Here is a 23,860-nt window from a genome sequence, read left to right as displayed (position 1 = left end):
TCATCTGTGGCAGAGCGGCCCTTACGGAACCCAACCTGAGATGGAGCCAGAAGGGCCCAAGACTCAAGTAGCCAACTCAACCTCCGGCTCACCATGCATTCGAGCAACTTGCAAAGAACGTTGGTGAGGCTAATGGGGTGGTAGCTGTCCACCTCCTGTGGGTTCATGCCAGGTTTCAACACGGGGATTGCAATGCTTTCCTGCCATTGCAACGGGAACTCATCCTCAAGCCAGATACGGTTGAAATGGTCTAGGACGCACCGCTGGCAGTCCACCGAGAGGTGTTTGAGCATCTGACAGTGGATGTGATCTGGCCTGGGAGCCATATCAGTGGAAGCGGCTAGGGAACTTTGGAATTCCCACTCACTGAACGAAGCAGTCTACGATTCGGGGTGGCGCGTGTGGAATGAAACGCTCCGACGTTCCTACCGCTCTTTCAGGAAGCGGAAGGCCAGTGAGTAATTCGCATAAGCGGAACTCTGAGCAACATGCTCTGCTAAGTGGTTTGCAATTGTGTCTAGTCGGTACATACTGCTCCATTCAGTGAAAGCGCAGGTACGCTGACGGGGGTCTGATAGCCACAGAGTCAACTGATCTTGGCCCAAACCTGCGATGGAGAGGTGGAGACACCTTCCCCAGCACTCCTGCTTACGTTGCCGAATGAGGCGGCGGGCTCGCGCACGGAGCCTTTTAAAGGCGATGAGGTGGTCCAATGAGGCATGCTGCTTGTGATGCTGGAGTGCCCGCCTGCGATCTTTAATCGCTTCTGCGATCTTGGGCGACCACCAAGGCACAGTCCTCCACCGAGGGGACCCAGAAGAACAGGGAATGGCAGATTCTGCAGCAGTAACGACACTCGTGGTGACAGAGTGAACCACCACATCAATAGTGTCAATGGCCGGAAAGTGGTCACCAACGCACAAGTCATCATGCACACTCCATTGGACAGATGGTAATAGGCTACGGCTGCAGATCGATGGCTGAGTATGTGTCATAATCCACACTGAAAAGTGTGAAGGCACCAGTATTTAAAAGAGAAAGGTCGAGCTGTGACAATACTTGTTCAACCTTGCTGCCTCGGCCTGTTGCCATTGATCCACCCCACAGAGGGTTATGGGCGCTGAAGTCGCCCAGTAACAAAAAAGGTGGCGGCAATTGCTCTATCAGCACAGTCAGGACATGCTGCGGGACATCACCATATGGCCGAAGATAGAGACTGCATACAGTTACAGCCTGAGGCGTCCACACCCAAACAGCAACAGTCTCTAAAGGTGTTTGTAGAGGGACAGACTCACTGTAAAGAGAGTGAAGGACGCAGATGCAGATGCCACCAGATACCCTCCCATAAGCTGCCCGATTCTTATAATAACCCCAATAGCCATGGAGGATGGGGGTTCACATCATCAGAAACCAAGTTTCCTGAAGAGCAATGCAGAAAAAAGGGTGCAGGCTGAGAAGTTGTCGGAGCTCAGCAAGATGGTGGAAAAAACTGCTGCAGTTCCACTGGAGGATGACATTGTCCATGGCCGAGAAAGGTGTGAAGGGACCGAGGAAGCAGAATACGACGCTGGGTCACCTGCTGCCACCGATTGAGTACCGACAGGACATCCATAATGTCTGAGGGACCGGCGAGATCCAGGTCCTCAGCAGACGCCAGAATCTCCACCGCATCCTCAGATGCTGAGCTTGTAGGTAGCGGTGGAATTGGTACCACCACAATTTCCTTGGTCTTAGGGGTCTTTGACTTCTATTTCTTACGCTGTTCCCTTGGTTGCCCTTGCTGAGAGGGCTTCTTTGATTCAGTCTAAGGGACTGAAGAGGACCGTGAAGCCCTACGACCAGCTACTTGGGGCTTCTTCAGCCCCTGGCGGGTGTCTGGTTTGCCACTACTAGGAACCTGGGAAGGGAGTGACCAAAGGGATCCCTTCTTAGCGAGAGAAGCTGAAGAAGACTTACGCTTCTCCGGCTTAGAAGTGGGGACTGGTCTCTCCCATGGTTGAGGAGGTGCTGCTCCCGAGGTAGGTGGTGAGGGAGCAACAAGGAGGGAAGTGCCCCCCACCATCAACGCAGCAAGTGTGGTCCTTTGGCTTTGAGATCTGACTGTATGTGGTGCAACGGATGGAGTTGTAACAGGACTGACAGTTGTGGCATAAGATGTCATGCGCACGTTCAAATTTCCGTTTAGCCTCAGTGTAGGTCAGTTGCTCTCTGTAGTTGACACAGATGAGAGGTGGGGCACATGGAGTATCGGGATGGGATGGACAACCACAATTGCGACATATGAGGCTGGAAGCACAGCGGGAAGACATATGGCAGAACTTCCAACGAAGCACCGTATTGGGGGAGGGATATATGGCGTAACATTACAGCGGTAGAACATCACCTTCACCTTCTCAGGTAATGTGTCACCCTTTAAGGCCAATACAAAGGCGCTGGTGGCAACCTGATTATCCCTTGGACCCCAGTGGACGCGCCGGATGAAATGGACACCTCGTCGCTCTAAGTTGGTGCGCAGCTCGTCATCGGACTGTAAAAGAAGGTCCCTGTGGAAGATAATGACCTGGTATATATTTAAGCTTTTATGGGGCGTGATAGTAACAGAAACGTTCCCAGCTTCTTACCAGCAAGTAATGCCTATGACGGCAGGGGATGCTGTTTTTATCAAGACTGACCTGGACCACATTTTTGACAAGCCCTCCACCTCCCCGAACTTGTCGTCTGAATGCTCTACAAAGAATTGAGGCTTCATGGACACAAAGGATTCCCCATCAGCTCTCGTACAGACTAGATACTGGGGCGAATACGTCTTGCCGTCATTCATAGCCTTTCGTTCCCCCATGGTGTGGCCAGGGAGGGGAAAGATTTGGGGGTCATACACATTTGCATTAAAGTGAGCCCTCAAACACTTAGAGACTGCTGATGGTTGGCCACCAACAAGAGATGTACCATGCTACATTGCATGTCATCCACCCTGATGCCAACTACTCTGACCAAGGGGCCTCCCCACGGGTGCCACCCAGCCACAGCAAGGGCCACCTGGCAGAACAGCCATTGTTGGGATTCCAGGTGCCCCAGAGAGATAGGCATCTACTCGTTGGCATACGTGGGGAGTTAATGGCACACATATCAGTAGAGCGATCCCTGTGTTGTCAGGGGGGCTACAACCAACAGGGTACATGGCGGCCCCACCACAACAGACTAGCTACCGTGCTGGATAATAGGTGGCAAGTGGTCCATGGTCGTCATCAGCACAGAATGCGACACTGCAGAGTGCATGGCGGAAATCGCTCCAAAGAGATGGAGAGCGAGAGGGACTGCAATGCAACGACGAATAAGCTGGCTTAAGGTCTCAATACATGATGGACACAATGCAGTTCTGTGAACTGAGGAAGTGCCCATGGTCCAACACATTCTCTTGGGCAGTGGGGGAAGTACATGTACTAGGGTTACACTTTAAATCTACTGCATACAACTCTGTGAGAACTTTTCGAAAGAAAGTCTGCAGTCAAGGCTACAGGACTGCGTCATGACGACTGGCTGCTGTGTCATCCCCTGCCATATGATGTTATGCAGATGCAGTCGGCACACTGCCCTTGTGGCCGTTGTAGGCACAGGTGGCTCCTCAATTGACTCCATGAAACTGAGAAGACTTTGTTCCACTTCTCCCAGAAAGCAAAAATCTCTGGCAATATTTGGAATTAAACCTGGATGCTCCACACGACAGCCAAGACATGCTGACCACTCAGCTATGATGCCAGACAATTGTTAATATGACCTTGCTGGTTTGTGCCTGTTATGGTGACATCTGGATAACTGACACTGTCACATGAGACTTGCACTAGCTCCTTCCATGGACACTTCGCTATGCTGAAAATGTCAAGTTCGCTGTGGAGAACAAGCCTGATTGCTACCGCCAAACACAAGAGTGGAACAACAGACTTGCACCAAATGGCCTGCAGCTCAATAAAAAGAAAACTAAGCACATGACATCAGATCCACGACAAGCTGAGACCATCAGCATTGATGAAGAAGGGTTACTATGAGTAACAGCAACATAACTATACTGGAAGACCTTTGGAACCAGTAGCTTTTCCTTTCTTCATCTCCTCCAGAGCAGCCTCTGCTTTGGCAACGTTAATTTACTTGACTGGTCCTCTAACAACTGATATGATTGGTGGTTGATGGAGAAATTTCTTTGTCAAAACTGTCACAAAATGGTTTCATCAGAGTTCCCCTGCTTTCTTCTGGTTGACTATACATTCGCCCATTTCATTGCTGATGCTGTAAATACGTTGGTAGTCTCCCGTTTTTCAGTGCTTTGATTTGAATAGTTGATAACTGTAACACTCTCTTCCACACATATCAAATTTCACACAGAGATCTGAATTAATAAACTGGAAATAACTACTATATAAATATGAGCTCAGTAAAATTATTTTGTTTACTCAAATAAAAGAATGAGACAGGAAATACTGAGGAGACATTATGTGTTTCTAAACTGAAAAGTGAGCAGCGCCCATGGCGAGGCAAGTTGCCTTTCCAGGAAGAATGCTGAACCTGCTGTACAGGATGACTATGAATCAGTTTCCCCTCGAAGAGAGTAGAAGGCGTGAAGTGATTTACATAGATTTTATCTGTGTGCTTTCTTCCATTATTATTATTATTATTATTATTATTATTAACAAACAAACACAGTCTGAATAAGCTTTGAAGGCCCAATGATACCGTCTGGCTGCCATGTCATCCTCAGCCCTTAGGCGTCCCTGGATGTGGATATGGAGGGGCAAGTAGTCAGCACACAGCTCTAGTGGCCGTTTTCGGTTTTCACGACTGTGCCACTACTTCTCAATCAAGTAGCTCCTCAATAGGTCTCGTAAGGGCTGACTGCACCTCATTTGCCAACACCACTCAGCTGACCCGGATAGTGACCCATCCAAGTGCTAGCCAAGCCCAACAGAACTCAACTTTGGTGATCTGATGGGACTGGTGTTACCAGTGCAGCAAGGCTGTTGGCCATTAATATTATTAGTTACTCCTAAACATATTCCATGTAGTGTTAACACACTTTGAGGAAAATTAACACCTCTGGAATGAGATGGCTTTGATAACAACCCCACAAATAATTTAAGGTATTGTTACAAATTAAGTCATGGTTATTCAGCAAACATTAATTTCAAATTACCCAAAACCTGATTCCTGAGCACTGAGGGGCCATTACATTAACAGTTTTACTTTTTTATCATGCAGGGGATTCTAATAATAAAAATTTCTTGTTACAGATGTGACTTTTTCTACAAAGTTTACATGAACTTATGTTTGTAGGCGGATGCTCTCTCACATGTAGGATGATGATAAGATGAAGTAATAGGAAACAATTTCTGTAAAGTTTATTAATGTTCAGTTTGTGTGCAGTAAAATACAGTCCTTACACTATTTTACAAGATTGAGATCAATACTCTGGGGCTCCCCACCGATACTGAAACAAAAATAAAATATGTCCTTTAGTACTGTTTGCATATGAATATTTTATATGAAATAATGAAATGACCTAATTTCATCTTAAAAGAATATCACAGATTGCAATACAAATGTCACAAAGAACTTACATCTTGGTTGCTGGCATTTAGTTTTCTTTCAACAAGATTTTGCAGGGTTTCTGATTTAACAGAAAGAGTGTCAATCTTTTCAATAAGTTGTTGGTAAGGAGATAAAGGAGGTGTCCCCATTACAACATGACCTAGTTTTGAGTCGATCTTAGCATCCAGGTCTGCACTCCTAATGAGATTAACGATCCAGCATTCTGCCTCTTCAGGATTCATATTTAACTTTTCAGCTAACATCCTGCGAGAAAAAAATGAAGTCTCATACAAAAGAGTTTCACAAATTTTTATTTATAATAAAAACAAGCACAGGTCATCACTAACTGCTTTGTGACACTCAACATGTATGGTACACGCTTCTCTAAGACTAACACTGAAAAACATAATATGTCCAATAAGAATAGTGAGTGTGGGAACAATTTTCTTTTTGGCTTGGGTGTAACATCCTGCTGCAAACATGGCCATGAAGAGTATGGGAACTATGTCATTCTGCACTGAAAAATGTAAGTATCACTTTGGGTGGCATTTACAAATATTTGTAAGGAATCCAGAGTAAAATATATTATTCAATTTGAGTCCAATCACAGTAAAAGGTGATAGAATCAAATCATCAACAGTCTGTTTAGCTTAGCTTTTGAATTAATACTTTGTAGAAGACAAAAGTAATACTGGCTTACTGAAATATGTCAAGAAGTATGAGAAAATGGAGCTTGGAACAGAGGTATCCTCCACATGCATTAGAGAGAAACATAGTAGAAAATATGTATGGCCACAAAAAGCAGAATCCAGTGTCAGACAGATGGCAATGCGCCTGCGTGAAGAAGGGAATGAATTGGAGGATAATGGCAGTGCAAAATCTCAAAGTTAGTAACATACTTTAGGAGCTTGCTCAGAGATTGACAAATGTTAATAAGAACACTGAAACATGACAACTGATTCACATAACTTTATCTGTTAGCTAGTCATTGTTTTTCTGAGCTGTTAGTGCTACCACTGCAGTTAAAGAAACGTATTTACCCAATGCTGATACACCGATGAATTCGGCAAAAAGTTTCGAATATCATAAGTCGAGCATTCTCCACGAAGTCGGTAAGGCATGCTGTCAAGAAGAAGTCATTGAAAAGCACTGTTTGACACTCGTGCAGTTTCTGACGTGCACCTTCAAAATCGAAGTTCACATACAAATGCTCCAGAAATTCTGTAACTGGATCACGATAAGTATAAGATTCCTGAAACAGAAAAATTTCAAACAATATTATGTATTGTATTCACACAAACTTACTTCTACATCTATATTTTCCTTCAATATCCTTCACTGACCATTACTTCTCTATTTTTAAGTGTGAATGTCCCCCACCACCACCCTTCCAAACAAATAAGTAATTCATGGTTATTCAGCTTACACAATGGCATAAGCTACAAACCCTAGAAAAATTAATACACATACACAATAAAAAATAGTCATATCCAATCAGCAAGAAGAGCTTTAGTTTTTACTAATCAGAGTTTGGCATTTACAATTGTCACTGTGCTCCCAAGACTGGGACAGTTCTGCAAAACTGATTACAATGAACACATGTATTTTAATGGCATATCTAATCAACCTCAAGTTTTTGTCCAGGGGGAGGGGCGAAGTAGTTTAGCTACCAGAGGGATATTAACCAGCGTGGCTGCCTTTCTTACAGCATTGTTTGTTACGAAAATAAGAATGGTAGTGTATCTATTTTCACCCTATTTTATTCAGTAATCCACGTCTTCCCAAGACCTGTTCAAAAACAAAACAAAAGTGACTGACTTCTGTGTACTAACATAAAAGTCCATGTACCAGGTAGTGTAACTCATTCACTTGCTACAACTGACACACAATGGAAACAAACATAGGTCATTTAGTTAACTGTCTTCAATTGAAGACATGTGTGAATATAATGTACACCAATGAAGAGAACATAGAAACACTATTCAATTATGGGAGTTCCTTATGTATACATTTGTTTCCTGTAAACTTCACAAAGTGGATGGATTATGTCATCTTGATTAACTGCTCTGTACGCTAATGAAGGGCAATCAAAGTCAATTTTGTATTACATTTTTAATAACATAATGCTTACATGAATGGTACAGTGACACATTGTTGAACAGATCTTGAGTTTAGGAAATAGGTTACTGCTGTTCATACCTTCATAACAAAGAAAGGCAATCATGCTGGTTTATGCCCCCTAGTGCAGGATTCATTTGAAACAGTGTTTATTTTGCTTTTGGGCGAGAAGTTATTTGGGGTGGTCAAGATGCACCCTGTATATCAGAAAACAAATGAAGGAAGCATGTTTGTCATATAATCAGTTGCATGGTGACCTTAAAAAGAGCATTCATTTCTTAAGAATTGTGATAGTGAAGAGGTCTATTTTGATGAAAGTGCTTTCATAATTTTTTGTGATACATTTTTCCAGACTTGAAAATTATAATGTAAATAGCATTCTACTGAATAAGTCTTGCAGGAATACATGGCGAGAGCAGTAATCTGCCTGCTAGTAGTACAGCTGCTAATGTTAAATACTCAAGCAATTACTGAAAGATGTCAGTGGAGAGCTATACACAATGTGCATAAGTTCTAGTTCAGTCAAGAGGATTCAAACAGCAAAAGAAAAGCACCAGTATAGTAGTGCAAGAAGGTAGGTGGTGTGGCAATGCACAGCAGGAAGGGGCAGTTTACCAAGCGACACTCCAGTCAATAGCATCACTCTGGTGCTTTTGTAGTGTTTCCTTTGCAGTGCACACAGAACATTTAACATTGATTTTCACGAAGTATAGGTATGATGAAGGCACAAAGCCACTATAATCATTACTATGAGTCGCTGACAACAAGCAAGTCAAGCATTACACCAACCAGTGACTGATAGTTTTCCAGGCACAAAACTTCTCTGAAGGGAGTCAAAGCAGAAAACCTAGCCCCATCCTGTGCTTAACCCAGCATTGCCACTGACCAGAGCAGCAACAGTTGGGGTTTGGGACGAAGAAGAGAGCAAGCTAGTGCTACCACAATGTATTTTCTGTTTGTCTTTGTGCAAAACAGATCACTCGCACACTTCCTTACTTGCACACCACTACAAAAAGCAATAGGATGTTCTGCACATGTTCTGCAGAGCACCAGAAATCACACAATCATGAAGAGGTTTGTGAGCTCACAATGCACACAGGTCTTAAGAAAAAAAAAATTACTGTCCAAGACTAAAATGATACTAAGCCAGTATTTCACAATACTGAAGTAAATATCTGCACAATCTCTGAAGTTTCAGAGTGGTACCTTGTGATACCTGTTACTACTCTACGCCTTCTGTTTTAGCAAATATTTATGCACACAGGGTTCTGATATTAGGAGCTGCAGGAAATTACATGAAATTACCTGTTGAATCACCCTCACTAACTCCTTGAGGCTCCTTTCGTTCTTTGTAATTATAATGGCAGCTGCTAAATATCTTAATATGTGAGGGCACATGGTCTGGATAGCATTTAAATATCTGAAAAATAAATACTTTTGTTATAGGCCTTAACTCTTTGGGAGCAAGGCGAAACAGCTTGCAGTAAAACATAAAAACAATTTAGGCAAGGGTTCAGTTTATTACTGACACTTCTTAATTTATATATTGACTGACTGGACAATGGAAAGGCAAAGCACCTGTGGGTAAGAGATTAACACCCACTGTTTTACTATAACTCTATTTGCTGATGATTAGTCCTCCAGGAGAAACCAAAGATGAACTCTCTAGACATTATTATATATAAATCTTACAACAAATCTCACATTTTACCTTCTTGACTTTTCTCAAGCACAGACACAGAGAAAAGGTCAGCACATAACAAACAAACGTGTCATAGAAACATAAAAATTAAACAAGCACTAAAACAATTATGAAATTCTACAAACAATACCTAAACCTGCACAATCATGAAAAACTAAGAAACAATGTATACAAAAATCCGAATTGAGATTCCTACAGAGTTAAACATGCAACAAGACAAGGCTAACAGAAATGAACATATCAGAAGAAAATTTCATACAACTGTAGTTAATGGCAATAATAATTTCCATAGAAAATGAGTGGCACATATGAGACAGATGAAAAATGACTGACTACCATTATAGCAAATTAACTACAGAAAGGACAAAAAGGAGGAGAACCAAGACTATTTTGGTAGAACAAGGCTGATACCTAATCCATGACTGATGATGTCACAGTTTTATGTTCATTTCTTCAGTGGGGGAGGGAGTGGGGCTTTATCATTCTGCTGACAACAATCTGCATGAGGCAGTGATTTTAAGTTTCAGAACAGGCAAGCAGGAGGTGGTTGTGTCTTATGATCACAAACACATGCCTACAGCTGCACTATGTTGAAATCCCACAACTACTGCACCTAAGTAGACAGTTATCACTTCTGAATAATGTGCTTCAGTCTCGTCATATTAGATCAAAACAAAGCATTGGACCCTTATGTCTGATGAGCATTCTGAATGTATCTGCAGACATTTTTCCATCTATACTTTCCTAATATTTGATTCACATCTTCCTTTCATTCAATCCTGGGTATTCTAGACTAGGAGAGGGCATTTTTAACAGTGGAAACTAAATGATTATTCTAGCTGGAGGAATAATACAAACCACTTTTATTCAATAATCTTGGTACTATAAACATTCTCTGTGTTGATGGAGAAAATCTATCACCCTGAAATGAGGTGCCAATGTGGTTGCAGTAGCAGAATAAAGCTTTTAAGCAATGTCGGCAGTCTTCTCCTCACCCTGCACCCATTACTTTGATTATGTAGAGCAAATATAAGATTTCTAAAAAAAAAATTGTGCCACTAGAAATGAAACAGCGCAATGCAAGATGCAAAACTTTTTCATGGAGTAGTTTATATAATTATTCCTCCTTCACAAGATGAATCTTCTAGTGCACAAAAACAAAAGCTGGCATCTAGTGTTGTACTTTGTAACTATTTCATATAAGCATTGACATGTGTATGAAATTTACCAGCTAAATTTTGAATGTATGAACATGTGTGCGCGCGCACACACACACACACACACACACACACACACACGTACCTCCCCCCCCTCCCCCTCCATCCCCTACCACACACACAAAATTAAAGAGAGATACTCTGATAACCAGTGAAAATTCAGTACTAGGGTAAGGATAACTGCAATTTGTGCAACTCCACTGTTAAAAAGTACGAAGCATGTAGAGCAGTACCAGTACAGAGACAAGAATGTAGGCCTAGTTGTCAGCCACTGCAGTTATTCATACTTGCCATCACTTAATTAAGCCACAACAACAACAACAACTATAATAAACTTCTCTAACCTATCCAACCCTGGAAGGGTACACTTAAGTGTGGAACCTGAATCAAGTGTTATTTCTGACGATTCTTCACATCATTGAGAGGTGATGGATAGGTTCAAATGCAGACTGAAAAATCCCAAGTCCAATCAGAATTCGATGCCGCAACCTTCCAGTTTCCAGGTACACACTTTACCAATAGACTACCAGGCTCAATTCACTTGTTGGCTGTGAGGTTAACAACTATGCTTGAACATGCAATCTAAATGCAATGTAATTGCTTTGAATGCTGGAGAGAAGGTGCAAAGACAATGTTTCCTCAGCATAAACAATGAGAATTGACCCAGTCTACATGCAAATGGAAAGCAGTATTGTTTATAAGGAACAGATTTACAAATTACTTGCCCTCCTCTCAACGAATTAATTTTCAGTAGACAATTTAAAAGAAAGAGCTTTCCTGGTGCTGTACATACAGGGTGACAATCTTAAGTGAACAATTTATTTTCAAATTACATTCCAAGAATAATATTTTTTAAAATGGAAAACATCCTATAATGAAAGACATTACATACAAACATATGAAGACAGCTTCTAAAGCTCCAACTAGTGAGTTACAAAAGTCTGAAGATCACCAATAATAAAATCCTGAGTATTCATACACTAGCCTGACTAAAATATCCTGAAACGTGAAATCACTTTTTTCATATGCTCTCTAGTGGTCAAGCACTTAACACCAGTGCTGAAATTGATATAAGTGGGGTTTTAATTTTTCAAAGGTCTTTTTTTAAGTTGCCTAAGTATACTCGGGATTTTAAGTTTCTGTCAAAATAATAAAAACAAGATACTGCAGAGTTTTATGTTAAGGTGTTAAAGTCATTGGGAGACCATTTAAATATATGTTAGAAACAAGAATGGGCCAAAAATCAATTATTGTGGGTGGCACTCCACATGTTATATGTCCCTCTGAGATTAGTTTCATAGCTGAGACCATATGTTAATGAGACCACTTGCTTTCTCTTATGCCCAGTAGAATATTTTGATCTAGAGAATCTAAAGCTGTAACAGAGTTACAGAATATACTACCAGGATGACTTTTCTTGTCTGTCTCAGCCAGTACTACATTTGTGAAGTACAGAATTGCTTGCTCTTTCGAGAATCCTTCACAAAAGTTGTACTCAGAGGCATTTAACAAGTACTGCTCAATTAAATGAGTCATTATTCTATTATAGGAACTTTGTCAAATGCTTTTGTAAAGACTGGAAGGAGTTACATAGGACTGCAATTGTACGTGGTTTACGTATCTCTAGCATTGCAGGCAGGTGTTACTACAGCACATTTAACTGTAGTCGGGACATCTACCACGATCATTGATTGATTCCAAAGATAACTTAAGGGTAATTATAGTAAGTCATCACAAGAGTTTAGTATTCTGCTAGGAATACCAACATATCCTGCAAAGTGGCTGCTTTTTAGTGACCTGATGAATTCTGCAGTCACCTTCGTGGATGCATTTTTAAAACTAATGTCTGAGGGTGGTCCATGAAAAGTCTGTACAAGTAAATCTAATGCATCTGCATTTGGTTGTTTATTACTGGATGCTGTGTTTGCTGCCACTGTGAGGAAGTAATGATTCAGTTTGGTGGCCAATCATTAAATAGAGTCACCATTTTGCCCAGAGCTATTTGCTGGGGCTCTGTTTAATTTGGATCACTATTTTTGTTGCCCCCCCCCCCCCGCTTAATAACATTCCAAATAGTTTTTTCCTTATTCTTGGAGTGGTTAATTTTTTAGTACAGTATGTGAGTTTTGCTCTTTTAATGATAGACTGGTACATTCTACAATACTGGTGGTAATGACTCTTGACTAATGCTTGTCCTCTGTCTTCCGAGTACAATATTCTTTAACCTCAGAAGTTATCCACACCTTATCCATACTTATGTTCTATTTTCCCTATTTATTTTATGGGAAAACAAGATTAAAAAATGCCGTAGGAATATTTCAAGAAAATTTTCTACAAACACTGCTTTATAAATTTCTCCCCAGTGTTCTTCCAGTAATTTCTCTCCTAACATAGTGACTGAATCACTGTTTACGATTCTGCGATACAACACTTTTATTCTATGATCTATATGTAACTCGCCAATACATTTTATTGTTAACGTTTGTCCATCATGCTTAGTAAACCATTGCCTATTGGATTTACAGTCGAGTTACTACAGACTGAAGTGTCTAAAAACAAAATGTTAGTAGCTAATGCACTATCTCCTACAATCTACAAAAGGAATTTTACTGTGGAAAATAATTCAAAGCTAGGCACTGCCAACTCTAGGTGGCCCTTGTCAGTACTATCTGACAGAAAATGAACATTAAAGTTTCCACAGACAATGACACTCCACTCTAGCCTGCAATAAAATTGTGTCTAGTAGACTGAAGCTAAAGATACTTCCTGCTGGTGGCTTGTATCACTTATGTTTTCTGACCTACTATTGCGGCACAGAACTCTTAAAACTGTTCCAACACAACACTGGTTAGGCTGTAGGGCCTGCAACTTACTAAACCCCATTTTTACAGTATAACCACAGCTAACTTCTTTTATGCTTCTTTAATACCTGAATGTTGCAAAACACAAAATTCATTTAAATATTTTGAATGACTTTTCATATTTTAATTACAACTTTATCCCAATGCTGATGTTATTTCTTATCAAGCCATGTGAATGTGCTGACATGAATGCAAATATGAATGTGTCATAACCTTTTGGGCCTGTTTCTGTTGCCAGGTTATATGAGACTGATCACTGGACAGTATGTCATTATGATTATTTGATGGAACTGTTGCTAGTAGTAATCAGCAGAAGCCTAGAGACCAGATTATATGCATCATAAAAAATCTTGAAATATGCATGAAAAATGGTTAAAAATGCATGGAAAGTGTCAAAATACGCAAGACCAAATAACAAAAAAACACAGTAGTTACAGCTTGCATTACATTTCAAAGTCGAACCAGTGCATATCAATTATAAGGAAGAGTACTGGCCAGGCAAAAAGCCTGTACATTTAGAATGCTGATATCATTTTCTGAATACTTTCTGGTAGAAGTTACGAAGGAGGCCTTTCTGTGATTATTTTCTAAAAATTTACAAACATACAATCATGAATTTTTTTGAACAGCATTAACTTTTAATTAATACTATTCGACCAAAGCATCATTTACAATTAATTTTAAATTTTCTTACTATTGTAAAAATAAACGACCAAGTAATGTTCCAAATGTTCGGTAGTAACATTTTTACAAGTAGAAAATGACTGTTCTACATCAACTGAGGTAACTGGACACTATTTGAATTCGGGCGCTACATTGGCACTTATTGTTTCTGGTAAGAGTTCACACATTCCATTAATAAAACTATCAATTTGGCATAAGGGTTCAAAAAGCCTGGGTTATTGTTTAAAACATTTTCAAATTTTTCTTTAAGTTTTCTTGGGAATACCTCTAGCAATAAGGAGTTCACTGGAATAATTTTATTCATTAACTGAGTAGATTCATTCAATGCCAAACCTTGAGTTTCAAGCTTTTTAATACTTGCAGGTATAGGGGAAAAATGAGTGTGAATCACAGCAATGTCTTTTTTAATACCAGAATCATTAAAAGCATCCTTGCACTGGTAAACTGCAAGCTTCTGCATCATCGAAGTCGTTTATCACCCCTCTAATGGACTCGAAATGTTCATTGTAAAATAACACAGCTTCAACCCACGTACCCCAACAAGTTACCATCGGTTCGTGAGGTAAAGGCACGCTTGGTAGTTTTTCTTTGTAGGTCTTGGTGCAAGCAGGAGCATTTAGAAACACTTTTTTTTGTGGATGAAATCAGTTTATTTACATTCACAAGTGTGGAACATACTTCTTCAGCAAGTCAATGTACTCCATGAACAAAGCACATAACATGAACAAATTGGGGAACAATACTTGGAGCGGTTTGCCTGCTTTGATCATATAGGGGGCAGCATCTGAAATAAACACAAACACATTTTCATCTGCAGAAGACCCGAGAAATATTTTTCTAATACCCTCATTCACAAATGTGGTGGTTGTAGAATGATTTACTTTTTCAAGTTCTTTGCAGGCCACTAAATAAGACAGTGGCTCTTTTAAAGCACCAACAATTAAATGTGTAATTGTAACAACCACAAGTGTCTATAGTTTCGTCAACTGAAACCCAGATAATGCTGTCCTTGAGTTCATTGCGTATTTCCTCCAGAACATTTACATAAATTGATGATGTTTAACTTCTACGCAATGCTGATTCATCTAGTATATTTTGATTTAAGCAATATTTGCGCAGAAAGCCTTTGAGGATAGGGTTTGTAAATTTGTGAAGAGGAATATTGCTTGCAATGAGGGTTCCACATAGATCCATGTTAAACTGACTTTTTTGGTTACCTTTCGGCAAATGCCTGCTACTGCAACTTGCTGTTGTCAGAAGTTGCTGTTGTGGTCCTTTCTTCTGCATTCCTGCAATATGAAGACTTGTATTGACATGCAGGTCTATTTGCAACTTGTTTGCATGAAACTTTTTTCTCGCAAACATGACTATTAAAAACAATTCCATCGTATGTAAATGTTCCAGGATGGTCGGCTATCCATGAAACGTTTCTTTTTTCATGCGGTGTGGCACACAACAGTTACACATCACACATTGTGAACACATTCAACTGTGTACAAGTAAACAGAAAACTAAACTTGAAACAATGGACCTGCAACTAAAAGCTTGCACAGCTTAATTTAATTGTTGGCAACTTATACAGTATGACAGCAGAGGTGATTAACCAGGGGTGCCGGTGCAGAAGGAGCCATATATGCAAAAGCATATGCATATAATCCAGTCTCTGTTTCTGTTGTCAGGTTATATGAGACTTATCATTGGAGATTATGTCACTATAATTATTTGATGGAAGTGTTGCTAGCAGTGATCAGCATACGCATGACTAAATTTACCGATTGAAATTTTTAAAATTAACACAAACTAAATTATGTCAATTTATGTATGAAATCTTGCTTTTGCGATTCTACTGTTTGATTCAAGTCAAATGATTGCATTCAACACTACTTAACATTACATTTAGTTCAATTAAACTGAAATTTCATATACCACTGTGTTCTGGAATTACTAAAATAGTAGTTGGGCACAGCTGCTTGTAGGTCATACAAGTTTCAATTAATGCATTTACAACACTGTGACATGTTTTGGCAGTAAGCAATCAACCACTATGGCATAACAGATAGTAGTAGTTTGAGTTGTTAAGTGGTGCATGCACAGACATATTTAGTTGCGTACGGTGCTAAGCTATGAATTTGTTGCCCCGAGGTCTTGCACTTCATAACTTTCCCTTATGTAGCCTTGTTCTTCTTCCTTCCTTTCTTTCTTTCCGCTGATTTCTCAACCTTTCCCTACATTTTGCTCTTCTTTCTTCTGCACACATTCCACCTATCTTTTTCTTTGGTTTCTACTTTTTTACTTTTGCTCTAAAATTTTCTCCTTATCCTCTTTTTCCCTCCATTATTCCCATTTCCCTCATGTCTGATTTAACTTCTTTGAACCACACCAATAATGTCTGTCAAAAAGTTAAAAATTCTTTTTTATCTTCTTTCATGTAGGCTTTTTAGATGTCCATAGAATATAACTCTTCCATTACTCATTGTGTCTGATATTGGCTTTATTTTTTTATAAATTTCTCTATTACTTCCAGTCTGAGCTGCTGAACATGCCAGTCACTTGTGCATGAGACATACTTGCTTGTGCAAATGAATATATGTGTGTGTGTTTTTCCTTTTCTGAAGAAGGTTTTGGCCGAAAGTTACATGTGTAACAGTTTTTTCCTTGCGCAGACTGCAACACACCATGTCATCTTTACAGTGAATAGCAATCTATCTTTTTCATTATATTATTGTGTGAAAATTTTCATTAACAGTAATTAGGTAAGGACTACAAACACATAATTACTACTTACTGTGGTCTGTGTAAAAACATTTCAATCAGCAATTCTTTTCCTTTTGGGTGTGTATAGTACACAAATAAACTCCAATGAATCAGCCACGTTCGCTGTTGCAAGTGATGCAGGGCTGATGCAAATGCAGTAGTATCAATATATTCACGTAACTTATTCAAGTCCTCTAAGGCAGACTGCCAGTGCTGGAGCAAAATTTCTGATGCAAGTTTACCCCAAAGGGCACTTAAATAGTTCTGGAGAAAAAAAAAAAAAAAAAAAAAAAAAAAAAAAAAAAAAAAATCAGTTGTTATCATTAGTTGTCTACCAGTTTAAGTCTTCTTAATTTACAACAGTGTATAAATGATAAATGTTAACAAAACTGATTTGAAATTAGACAATTATACAATAATAACAAATACAGGAAAATTCAAACGAAAACAGTTATCAGTTACTTTAACTAGTTTACGCTCACCTTGTCAGACGGTGGCATGACAAGCATGTAGAAGTACAAATAACTGGAAGACACTGCATAATTACCACATTCATATCTATACTTTGCTAACTTGTACATACTGTCCATCATATTCAAATTGAACTGCAAAAATAAAAAGAAGAAAACCATTGGTATTGCAGTTAAACAGAAATACCAACGACAACATAGATCATTAATCTGAGACACTTTTAAGCTGTCTATTAAATTAATGGTTTAATGTACAAACAACACCCCCTAAGTTGAAATTGTACAACATGAAATGAAAAAAATAGCATATTATATGGAGGTTTAGATTATAATTTAGGTATATCTCAAGTGGAATTAAATAGCAAATATATTTATTACTATTGAAGGTATGTTAAACCCAACTTTACATTCACTAGTGGATGTATGTTTTTGTTTTGTTTTATTTCACTAGTGGTCCGTTACGAAAGATATTTACAATATGACTTGGTTTCTAGATCGAAAAACAGTTTGTTACAAAAGAGGTTGGTTTCAATTATGCTATTTTATGCCTGGTTTTCACTCATGTCATGAAGTGCCCTCTGCTCGCATGTTTTTGGGGGTAATCCTTTGTTTGGCACTATTGATTCTGGAAATTGCTTTGCAGAACTAGGCATTTGTTAATGTGAAACAGCTCAATGTTGCACCACTACTTTTGTTTGTATCCTTCTGGCTACATACATCTTGTGTGTCTCTTGTGTAGTGTTACCAATTTTATTGCTAGTTTTTCCTTTAACCTAAAACTTATTTTCCTCTATGATTTGACATGTCTGTGTTATGCCATCTACTTACGTTGTTTTGTATTTAATGTGTAAGAGAAATTAGGGAATCGTGAAGGAGTCTTAGATCTAAATGTTGACTAGTTGGGGTGGGGGTCCAAAGATGAGTGAACAGTGAGTGTGCAGTAGTGGAATGGAGAATGAGTTAGAGGAAAAGGGATGACAAGCAACAGGTGTAGTGGGAGCTTGATTGTGGGGGAGGGGGCCGGTAGCAGAGTTTAGGAGAGAGTGAGTGATGGGAAAGGATTTTTTTTCATTATGTGATTTTTTCCAATTATTTTATATAGCGTTTGGATTTAAAATACTTTCAATAATTAAAAGGCAACTATGATTAAGTGGCCATAAAAATAGTTGTAACTACCGAATTTGTGTCTGTGCTGGTTCAATGTTTGTGCGTGAAGTTTTTGCTCGATTTGGCCACCAGAGGCCTCCTGGTATGACAGCAGTTGCATCTGCAGCCTGCCATCTGTGCATGCTCTTTAATGACTATATGGGCTGGAGCACAAGGCTCTGCCAGCCGCTTGTCTGTTTTATGTACTTTGCTCGTACATATTTCTACTTTTTCCATGTAATAGAGTTACAGTGTTCTTGGGTTAGTGCTCAAATCTCTTCTCAAACAACAGCGGGCACTGCCAGTTGCTATTTCCAGCTTAATGAATACATTGGCACAATTTGCACCCCCACCAACAACATATCTGCCACTTTTCCCTGTGTACAATGATGCAGGAGAAGACTGCGACACTTACAAAAAATGCCTGCAACAACATTTCTAAGCATTTGGGGTAACAGACACAAACTTGTGCAAGGCTCTTTTTTTTGTCACAGGTATCAGTTGTTGTGTCAGCTGCCCCCTTACAGAACCTTCAAGTCTTTCTTTCAATCAAATGTCTGAGTTAGTTGCTACCTATGATTGCAAAAGTACTATTGTTATTGCTGCTCGTGTGGTGTTTATTTGTTACCTAAAGTAGCCAAAACACTCATACAGGGCATGGGCAGCAAAACTATATGGACTTAGTTATCATCATATTTGTGACAAATGTTCATAAGGAAGTCTGTGCAGATAAAATGGTTCGAGATGCAATCATATGTCTTGCTCCTGACAGGGAAGTTCGAGAGTGAGCTCCACAGTGGGAAAATCCCATGCTTATGGAAGTATTAGACATAGCTCAGTCATTCGAAGATTCAGGGGCTGCAGCTAATCAGATACAAGCCTGGTCTGAAGTTTCAGAAATCAGTCCCTCTCACCCCTTTCAGCCTTCAGTCAGTTCACAAGGAAAGAGAGAAGCTATTGCAGCATCATATAGGTAATTGTTGTTCGCGACAACAGTCCGCATCACAACAGCAACAGCCTCATGCTCCACTGCCTTCATGCCCATACTGTCCCAGTCAACACGGATTGACCGCGTGCCCCAGGCACTGGAAAATGTGCAATAGGTGCCTTAAAAAGGGATACATTGTTCCCATAACTCTTCCAGACCTGAATGAGGATGAAACACACGTAGATGTTAACAGTGTGTCAGAAGTGACGGTGTCTCTGAGCAATTTATATACTGAAGTGCTTGTGTTTGGCAATCACTGAGAATGTGGGTGGCTTGGGTGCATCAGCAACATTGGTGAATTCTCAAACTTTTGTGGGTTTGGGCTCTCAACCTCTGGCTCCAGTGTCATGAAGGCTGGTGAGTTAAAACACGTGACAGATTAAAAGGCTGTGGTTCGTTCATTATCATTCCTAATTGTGGACAATGCTCACACTGAAAATTTGGTTGGTTTGGATGCTTTTAAACTTTTTGAATTCTTGTCTCCCTTTTTTCTCTAGGACTGAGTCGTGCAGCAGAATTTCAGCCTCATATCATGATGAAACAGTCTGCCCACCACCCCTATTTATTTCGGGACCATACAGTACCGGTAACTTTATTGTATCAAGTAAACGTAGAAGTAAATCATATTCAATTCCTTGATGTTAATCTACTTATTTCTTCCACTGGTGATAGTAAAACAAACCTACAGGTAAACTACATCTCTGTGGTGACTTTTAAAAATCAATTAATGCACAATCATTACAGTGCCCTGTCCGCCCCCGGTAGCTGAGTCGTCAGCGCACAGTCAATCCTAAGGGCCCGGGTTCGATTCCCGGCTGGGTCGAAGATTTTCTCCACTCAGGGACTGGGTGTTGTGTTGTCCCAATCATCATTTCATCCCAATCGACGCACAGGTCGCCAAAGTGGCGTCCAATCGAAAGACTTGCACCAGGTGGGCGGTCTACCCGATGGGAGGCCCTCGTCACATGCCAACAACAACAAATTACAGTGTCCTGATCAGCTTTAGCAAAATTACTTTGGGTGGGGGGCATTATTTTTCAAAGACTGACTTAGCAGACACATGTTTACAGCTGCTGCTTGACGAAGAATCTGAATGCCTCCAAGTTATCAATACACCATTTGGGCTTTATAAGCACACCAGCTATGTTTCAACACTTTTTAGAGCAACTTATTGCACCAGTTCCCGGTGCATCAACTATTTAGATGACATAATAGTGCCTGATGTCTCTACACAGGAACATTTGCAGGACCTTTGTACTCATTTTCTATTTTACAATCTGCAAGGTTTCTGCAAGTTTTCTTCAACCTTATTATTTATTTTCGTTCTAATGCATCGTGTGCTCGTATTAAATCACTGCACCTGCATACTGATGCTATTGCTATGTTGCCACACCCCACATCTACCCAAGGAATTGCAGGTATTTTTAGGCAAAATTGCATACTACCACAAATTCACAGCAGATGCTGCTACTGCTGCACTCCAACTTCCATGCATTATTATGTAAAGATGTTCCTTTCCAATGGTCCCTGGCCTGTAACTGGGCATTCAAGTAATTGAAATCTAAGCTACAGTTAGTCCCTCATTTGATCAACTTTTAGCCAGGCCACAATATTGTGTTATCCATGGACACATCTCAGTTTAGCCTTGGCACCATCCTTGCTCATAAATATGCACAGGCATCAGAATGCCCTATTGCATATGTCTCTAAAACCCTTATTTCAGCATAAAAATGTTATTTTCAGATAAAGACAGAAGCTTTGGCAATCATGTATGCTCTAAAAAAGTTTCAGGTTATTCTACACTGGTCTAAGTTTCATCTGATCGCCGATCACAAACTGCTGGTGTGTGTTTTTAAACCCTTCGGCATCCTTGCTGAAAAAAGCCGCACATTGCTTTCAGCAGTGGGCTCTTTTCCTGTCACAATATAATTACAAGATACATTTTACACCTATGGAGCAACATGCAAATGCTGAGGCCGTATCGTGTTAAATGACTGGCCTGAATACGGAGTTTGATAAAGAGGTATTATTTTGTTTTCATTTAGACATGGAAGCTCACAATGTTGTTGACGGTTTTCCTATTACTAGCACTAAAATTGCAGCCACAGTAGCTGCTGATCCTGTTTCAAGTGCAGTTATTTCTTTTGTGCAATATGGCTGGTTGGACCAACCTCTGGGCCATGCTTCTGATCCTTTACGAAATAATTTTGTATTACAAAATCATCTTTCTGTTTGGGATAGAATTCTGCTGTGAGTTATAGAGGATACCGCACTCCAGGTTGTAGCCTTGTCCGCATTACAGCATCAGGTTATGCATTTCTTAGATGCGGACCATTGCGGCATGCCTTGTACAAAATCATTAGCACAGTTTTTGTGCCAGCCATTGATGGGTAAATAGTGCAAGTTGTTGCAGCCTGCCCACAGTGTGGCACACTGGTGGCCCCTGTGCATCTTTGTCACCATGGCCAGTTCTACAGATATTTGGGAATTAATTCATGTAGATTTTGCAGGAACTTTTTCGAATTTCTACTAGAATGTAGTGATTAATGCATATTGTAAGTTTCCATATGTGGTGCATTTTTTGTCTGCTTCTGCAGCGACAACAATTTAAGCTCTGTCCAAAATATTTGAAATGGAAGTCTTAACATTCCACTTGGGAAAAATATATCTAAAAACAAAGATGATGTAATTTATCAAACGAAAGCAATGGTATGTTGATACACACACACACACACACACACACACACACACACACACACACCACACACACACACACACACACACACACACACACACACACACACACACACACAAAATTCAAGCTTTCGCAATCCACAGTTGCTTCATGAGGAAAGAGGGAAGGAGAGGGAAAGACGAAAGGATGTGGGTTTTAAGGGAGAGGGTAAGGAGTCATTCCAATCCCGGGAGCGGAAAGACTTCCCTTAGGGGAAAAAAAGGACAGGTGTACACTCGCGCACACACACACACATATCCATCCGCACATACACAGACACAAGCAGACATATTTAAAGGCAAAGAGTAAGGGCAGAGATGTCAGTCGAGGCGGAAGTACGGAGGCAAAGAAGTTGTTGAAAGACAGGTGAGGTATGAGTGGCGGCAACTTGAAATTAGCGGAGGTTGAGGCCTGGCGGATATCGAGAAGAGAGGATATACTGAAGGGCGAGTTCCCATCTCCGGAGTTCGGATAGGTTGGTGTTGGTGGGAAGTATCCAGATAACTCTGACGGTGTAACACTGTGCCAAGATGTGCTGGCCGTGCATCAAGGCATGTTTAGCCACAGGGTGATCCTCATTACCAACAAACACTGTCTGCCTGTGTCTATTCATGCGAATGGACAGTTTGTTGCTGGTCATTCCCACATAGAAAGCATCACAGTGCAGGCAGGTCAGTTGGTAAATCACGTGGGTGCTTTCACATGTGGCTCTCCCTTTGATCGTGTACACCTTCCGGGTTACAGGACTGGAGTAGGTGGTGGTGGGAGGGTGCATAGGACAGGTTTTACACCGTGGGCGGTTGCAAGGGTAGGAGCCAGAGGGTAGGGGAGGTGGTTTGGGGATTTCATAGGGATGAACCAAGAGGTTACGAAGGTTAGGTGGACGGCGGAAAGACACTCTTGGTGGAGTGGGAAGGATTTCATGAAGGATGGATCTCATTTCGGGGCAGGATTTTAGGAAGTCGTATCCCTGCTGGAGAGCCACATTCAAGGTCTGATCCAGTCCCGGGATTATATATATATATATATATATATATATATATATATATATATATATATATATATATATATGGGGGGGGGGCGCGAGTGTATACCTGTCCTTCCCCCCCCCCCCCCCCCCCCCAAGGTAAGTCTTTCTGCTCCAGGGATTGGAATAACTTCTTACCTTCTCCCTTAAAACCCACATTCTTTTGTCTTTCCCTCTTTCCTGATGAAGCAACAGTGGGTTGCGAAAGCTTGAATTGTGTGTGTGTGTGTGTGTGTGTGTGTGTGTGTGTGTGTGTGTGTGTGTGTGTCAACATACCAACACTTTTGTTTGGTAAGTTACATTATCTTTGTTTTAAAGTGGTTTTCGCCATGTCACGGCTCCTCTTTTCCACCCTCAATCATATGGGGGAAGAAGAATGATTATTATGAACATTAAGACTCAGATGAAGAAATACTTATTGGGTGTGTCACCGGAAGGGACTCTCGACTGGCTCTTCAGTTACCCCTGCTGGAGATAAGAGTCTGGCAGAGTTGTTGCACAGCTGTCAGCCCCGGACTTGCTACATCTGCTTCAACTGATGCCAGGACATCTGGTGACACCAGTGCTGTAACACTTCCAGCC

At 40.5% G+C, this 23,860-nt stretch overlaps 1 protein-coding gene across 1 annotated transcript in view; it reads right to left on the bottom strand.

Moving 5' to 3' along the window:
* Window positions 1-5,362: 5,362 nt before the first annotated feature.
* The window catches only part of LOC126354853 (eukaryotic translation initiation factor 3 subunit E), a 34,934-nt gene continuing 16,436 nt past the window's right edge, over window positions 5,363-23,860 (bottom strand). The window contains exons 4-9 of the mRNA XM_050004841.1: window positions 17,396-17,518; window positions 16,945-17,177; window positions 9,001-9,115; window positions 6,618-6,829; window positions 5,607-5,841; window positions 5,363-5,476 (exon numbers count right to left, since the gene is read on the bottom strand). Coding sequence (XP_049860798.1) covers window positions 5,450-5,476; window positions 5,607-5,841; window positions 6,618-6,829; window positions 9,001-9,115; window positions 16,945-17,177; window positions 17,396-17,518 — 945 coding nt within the window. The 3' untranslated portion in view covers window positions 5,363-5,449. The remainder of the gene's footprint in view (window positions 5,477-5,606; window positions 5,842-6,617; window positions 6,830-9,000; window positions 9,116-16,944; window positions 17,178-17,395; window positions 17,519-23,860) is intronic.

This window comes from Schistocerca gregaria, chromosome 3 (genome assembly GCF_023897955.1).
Source record: "Schistocerca gregaria isolate iqSchGreg1 chromosome 3, iqSchGreg1.2, whole genome shotgun sequence".
Taxonomy (NCBI): domain Eukaryota; kingdom Metazoa; phylum Arthropoda; class Insecta; order Orthoptera; family Acrididae; genus Schistocerca; species Schistocerca gregaria.
This window is presented reverse-complemented; position numbering and strand designations above follow the sequence as displayed.